Source organism: Crocodylus porosus, unplaced genomic scaffold, assembly GCF_001723895.1.
Source record: "Crocodylus porosus isolate Cpor-Errol unplaced genomic scaffold, CroPor_comp1, whole genome shotgun sequence".
NCBI lineage: Eukaryota > Metazoa > Chordata > Crocodylia > Crocodylidae > Crocodylus > Crocodylus porosus.
In genome coordinates, this window is record NW_017728931.1 from 22,135,704 (window position 1) to 22,141,819 (window position 6,116).

Consider the following 6,116-nt stretch of genomic DNA (forward strand, 5'->3'; position numbering starts at 1 on the left):
CCATAGAGCCCCTGCCGGCCGGGCCCCCGCGCTCCTGCTGTCCTACGGTACAGGCAGGGGGCAGTGCACAGCCCGAACTGCCTGCTTGCTGGAAGAGAAGAAGCTGGTGCTGAACACAGGGAAAAGTGGCCCCTCGCTTGCCCCACTGGCAGCCCACGCAAGGAGCCCCTTTTTCCCATATGCAGTACCAGCTTGTAACCCGGCCCCGCTGCCAGCCTGGACTCCGAGCTGACTCCGGGCTTGCCCGTCGGCGGTAGCAGCTGCAGCTCCCCCCCACTTACTGCTCCAGGCAGCATTGGCTGCTGCTGGCCACCCAGAGCTTACATGCTGGGCAGCCCAGAGGTGGTAGTGGCAAACACTGCCTGGTGTGGGAAGTGGGGGAGCTGCAGCTGCTGTCACCATGTGCAGCCCTGATGGACAAGTCCAGAGCCGGTGCAGGGGCCCAGGCTGGCAGTGGGGCTGGGTTAGAAGGTGGTGCTGAGCGTGGTGGGGGGGGGGGAAGTGTCCCTTTGCCCACCCAGTGCCCCGTGCCACAGCTGCTCGCAGCCTGTGTGGGGCTGTCTGGAGCAGGCACAGGCAGCCCCACGTGGGCTGTGAACACCTGCAGCCTGGGGCGCTGGGCACAGGAGGGGCCACTTTTGCCCACACTGGGAAGGAGCCTGGGGAAAAGCTGAGTGTGGGGGAAGTGGCCCTTCCCCTGCCATGTGGCTGGCACCATGCTATGCATTTTTGACAGGAACCAAGGGAAAATAAATGTTAATTTTCTAAATTTTTTAGGGGCCCCACGGGCTGGGTAAAATGGCCATGCAGGCTGGATGCAGCCTGCGGACTGTATTTTGCCTGCCCCTGGCTTATAACCACTAGATTGATCAGTGTTACCTTCATTGTCACTTTTAAAGGTTAATACTTGATACTGGTTTTGTATATCAGGAGATGATATGGCATAACAGATTAAACTGCTATTGAAATTTGGCACATAAGATTGCTTAACAGCTTTCTAGACTGTATAAGGTAGGGTCTATTCAAGTGTTGTTGTTTTATGAACTTATGGTAAAAGGTGCTTATTTAGTAAGGATACCTTACTGTTATAATTGTGCAGTTATGTACTTTGTTTGGCACTCTTGCATATAGGAATATTAGCTCATTTTTTAAGAAAATAAGTATCTCTCAGCCTTGCTTTGGTGTTGGATTCTGATGAACATTTTCATAATTTGTGTTGTTTTTTTTTTGTGTTTTTTTTGTCCTTCTGCAGATTTTGAGGATCTAGTATTGACAACAGAACACTGACTGCTTTCAGGCTCTTCCTATACAGAAATGTCTGGATCATATGATGATTCCGTTGGAGTAGAGGTTTCTAGTGATAGCTTTTGGGAGGTAACTGGAGTGTTTTATTACTAAATACTGTGTTTGTTTGCACTGCTAACTTTTTCTTTGAATTAGTCTTATGTCTCTGCACATGCAGAATTACTGGCAGCTAAAAAGAGTAACCTAACCGTCTAAATAAAATGTGTGATTATCTGGAGCTTCAAACAGCCTTCAGGATAGAAATTACCTCTTTAGATTTTGGCCCAGTTCTGTCAAGTTGAGTTAAAAATGCTGAAGCAAATTGGCAAACCCCATTCCATTTTGGTGGTATATGGGATTCAAAGATTGAATTTTTAAATCTTACCCTGTTAGCAAACCAAACTATGTTTTCCTTTTTATAGGTTAAAAAAAACTGATAAAAGTTTTGGGGTAGTTTGTACACTTAGACAGTAGAGATAATCATGGCTTAGACAACTGTCACTGTTGTCTAAAAAGAGATTCTTATTGAATTTTCGTAAAGTAGAAATTAGTATGTTGGAAAGATTTTAAAATTTTGTGCGCAAGAAAGAAGCAGATGTTAGAGCAAGCTTAATGAACACTAATCATGACATTTTTAGAAATACTTAAAGGTAAGCTTGCTGTTCGGGGTAGACTGCGCGAAGTGATGCGAAGAGTTGTTGTGTGATTTGGTGCTTGTGTCTTCAAGCTTTGCCAAAGCAGAGAGAAAAATTGGAGGATGAAAACATTTTAAAATCTCTATAACCAGTAGGGTCCTTTGCTTTCTGATGGCTTGTTTTATGATGTCTTTATGAGATGCACTCTTGCATCGGGCAGCTGATACTTCCAGACCTACTGACTGATGATGACTTAAAATTTTGCTCCACAGTCTGAGAGATCAGATGTAAATGCCGAGTTCTTACTAATTTGGAGTAAAATATCAAAGGAACACATAGCTAGACCAGTTAATACTTTCTCCTAGAAGACTATCAAAACAGATGCACTGTAATTCTGTGCTGACTGCTTTTGCTTACACAACTCCATCAAAATAGTATCTAATCCTGTTTGTTTGCATTTGGTCCCCAGAGAAAGCCTCGTGTTTAAACAATCTTTCTTGACTGGCTTTTGCATTTAAACTATGTTTTTGGGTAGCAGCTGTTTATTGTTTTTGTTTTCTAATTCCCCAAGGAAGCTTAATACTCTTACATTTTCAATCAGAGGCTGTTGGTACGCCTCCTGACTTCAACAGGATTTCACCCACCCATGGCATAACTTTAACATAGTGTTTTGTTTGGGTGGAAAAGAGTTTGCATATTTATTCTAACATTATTAGAACATTGTGGTAAAAAAAAAAACAAAACAAAACCCACAAAGTAGTGTCACAACTCTTAGGTTGTAATTTAGCACAACATGAATTGGTCAACATTATGATTAGTCAAATCATGCTATAGAGTATTTCCAGTGTGTCCTTATGGTTACCAGATTTGCCAAAAAAATTATTTTAAAGGATAGAACCCAAGCTCATGGCCAGTAGCCAGAACATCATGTTTTGTCAGGTCACACCTGTCTGGGCTCTGTCTTAAAGCATAACACAGGTCTGACCACTTTGTACAAATATTTTGTATTTGAATTCATGAATCTTATCTAGTACCTATCATTCCTTGACCTGCTGTCACATGGTGTTTGAAAGGCCACAGTATGTTGAAATCGGAGAGGATTAGTGGGAAAGGCCTATTGCAGCTCTAAGAACAGGGAACAGCTGGCACAGTGTTTCAAAATATGTCCTAAATATAGCATTATTTTAGTAGCATTATTCAAAAGCTATGAAGTTTTTACCAGGGAGAGAATGAAGTATTGTTACTTAGTGACCTTTAAAAATGAAGACCAGATGAAATGTTTAAAAGGCTTCAGCAGTGATGGAAGCCCATCAGGTACCCCTGAGGTAGGACTTCAAGCTACCTGTCAAGACCCATGTTTTTTTTTTTTTTTTCTTCCTGGCCTCTAAATGTCTGTCAATAGAGTGCATCAGTTGTTATAGTGGTAGCTTTTGAGATAAACCTTTTCACTGTGAACTGTACCCATTTCACAAAGATCACCTTGTATGAATAAGACTGCCAAACCAAATTAGGAATACCAGAAGAAAGTGTTTCTTCATGTCAGATCTCACTTTATAAACAGTTCATGGTTTGCATTTACGTTTGGCAGTTTCTGCAGGGTTGCTGATGTTGGCAGTTCATGCAGTACAGCTGGATCTGTTGCCTGGGGCTATGATAGTTAAAACTCTGTCCCTGTCTCACATGCTAACAAGTGAAATGCAAGAATTTTGTGATGACAGTATTTGCCTTTCCACTCATCTCACAAAAAGAACTTAGCGGTTTTTAACATTCTGTGCTCCCTTTTTCCTATTGTGCTAATACTAGATAAAAATAATATTTCATTGCATTTGTGGTACAAGATGCTGTACGAGTACATAAGAAAAAGATTGTAAGATATTTGGGATTGAGAGCAGGTATAATATACGTGGTGGTGGTTGAACAAAACAGATGGGGAAACATGAGAAAACAATGATTTTCCTGGTCACAGGAAAATAGGTAGTCACAGCATAGTTCCTCAACTTGTGAGGAATTTTTGTGGGAATTGCCACTGGGAGAAGTCTAAAGGAATGAGGCTCAGTAGCTTTGCTGGGAGCTCCCTCCATGAATGAGAGGCAGCAGATGAGTCTGCTGTAATAAATTGGCAGTTGAAGGCTGTTCTTGGCAAGGCAGGGGTAGAGGTCTGAGGGTTGACATCTGCAGAGCATCTATGGTCATTGTAGTAGCTGGGATAGAGTGAAAATTCTTAAAAGCAAAGATGAACTTTGTTTGGAAAGGAGGAGCTGATGATGGAGTACAAGAAGGGGTAGTGTGGGCAAAGCAAGTAGCCAGGGAGGTTATCTTTTCAGGAACATTTTGTATGGATGTCCTGCTAGAACATCCTGTAGTTCACCAGTAGCCATTCCTCTGGTACAAATGGAGTTATAGTATTTGTTGCATTTTATATCGGCCACTAGCCACAGATACTTTTACATAAGGTAACATTGAAATGTATTTGATAGTAAAGCAACGGCTGCTTAAACCCATCAGTAAAACATAAAGCTCAAATATAAAGAAAGATACAAAAAATATTCATTTACTTAACTGCTGTACTTAAACACACAGGATAAGTTAGCAGTGCATTCTCTCTTGATGCTATTTTAGATTCATTTCTGAAATGGTGAAGAGCTTCTCTAGCTTTTAATTTATGAGATCTCCAGTGGAGATGACTAGTTACATATCTTAGTTGACTCCTCATCGCTCGGGTGAAAACAACTGACCCTGCAGAGTTGGGAGCGAGAAAAAATGGGCGACTAGTAAAATGTTTATTTCCATATACATACAGAGAGTGCCTATTCAGAAAACAAACAAAAAAAAAGTAAAAAATTTTGGGCGTTCGTGACTGTGTGGGTATAACTCTGACTGTTGAAAACATACCTACTTGTCAATTTATCTTGGCCAGCTGCTACAGATAGTGGAATTTGTCAGTTCTCAGCTCGAAAACAACCTTGCTGTGAATGCTTACAGCAATAAAATCTCTCATCTCTCCAATTGCAGTTGAAGGAATTCTTAAAAAATGAAACCAGGTATCAAGGATAGGATTTTTAGAAATAAGGACTTAAAAAATAATAGTATGCACCCCAAAAAACCTATAACCTGTTTTTTAGCAAGCAGACAAACATTTTAAGTTTAGTTAAGATTTCTAATGTTAGCAGTTTTTCTGTGGTTCTTGGCAGTCCTTGGGAATCTCTTAAGGATTCCTGACTTAGATTAAATACCTTGTGCTATTAAGTGTCAGGTTCCACGTACACGCTTCATTTGGTGTCTTCAGAGAATACTGCTGACGTCAGCGTGTATGGTGGAGGAAAGCATAATAATGGTTAATGTTTGTTGTTAAGATTTTAATAAACTAGCCTGTGTGTGTGATGTGCATAGAATTATCTGTTAAATATAGGGTTTTAAAAGGACATACTTCCTGAAATTCATCCTTGGAGTTCTGAAAAATGGTAATGACAAAAACACCCTCAGAACCAAAGTGGTTTTCAGTTCCACTGAGAATCCCAAATTTCAAATATAAAATGTTTGTCAGAAAATGTTTTAGACATGTAGAACCATAGTGGAAGTCTGCTTATAACTTTAGCTAATGGAGCTATTATTGGACTGTGGTTCCATGATATAAATACAGTCATTAATTTCAAACTACAAGTGTGTATTCAGAGGATTGTAAATGCGCAAACTATTGTATTATGTTATTGTATCCTTCCTCTATCAGTGAAAATTATTTTAACTTGCAATTTATTGTATAGGACATTATTGAATGGTATATTTTCCAACAATTAGTCTGAAGTCTATTAGATCTTGTTAAGAAAATGTCTTAGTTGTACAGTATCTTTTTTTTTTTTTTTTAATTTCATTCTTTGTTGGAAATTAGTGAGACTAGTTAGCCAATCAAGTTTATCTTTTGTCTTTAAATACAAAAACAAGTCAATCAAAGAAATTAATAGACAAAACATTTAAAACTAACCAATACTTTACATGTTGGATAATTAAACTGAGGAACTAACTGCGATGAGGTCATTTGAGGTTGAAAGCTTAGTAGTGTGGCAAAATGCCGGGCTAGCGGCTCTGGCACCGCTTAGGGGAGCCGCGGGCTTTGCGGAGTTGTGCAAGCGCGCGGCTTGTGGGGCGGAATTGAGGTAGCTCTTAGCCGCCCTCGAGGTTGGCCGAGTTGGCACAAGTAGA

At 40.4% G+C, this 6,116-nt stretch overlaps 1 protein-coding gene across 4 annotated transcripts in view; it reads left to right on the forward strand.

Moving 5' to 3' along the window:
* Positions 1-6,116, forward strand: part of PACSIN2 (protein kinase C and casein kinase substrate in neurons 2) — a 97,959-nt gene that overhangs the window by 50,766 nt on the left and 41,077 nt on the right. For all 4 annotated transcript variants that reach the window (XM_019544357.1, XM_019544359.1, XM_019544358.1 and 1 more), the window contains exon 2: positions 1,253-1,374. In XM_019544357.1, coding sequence (XP_019399902.1) covers positions 1,315-1,374 — 60 coding nt within the window. In that variant the 5' untranslated portion in view covers positions 1,253-1,314. The remainder of the gene's footprint in view (positions 1-1,252; positions 1,375-6,116) is intronic.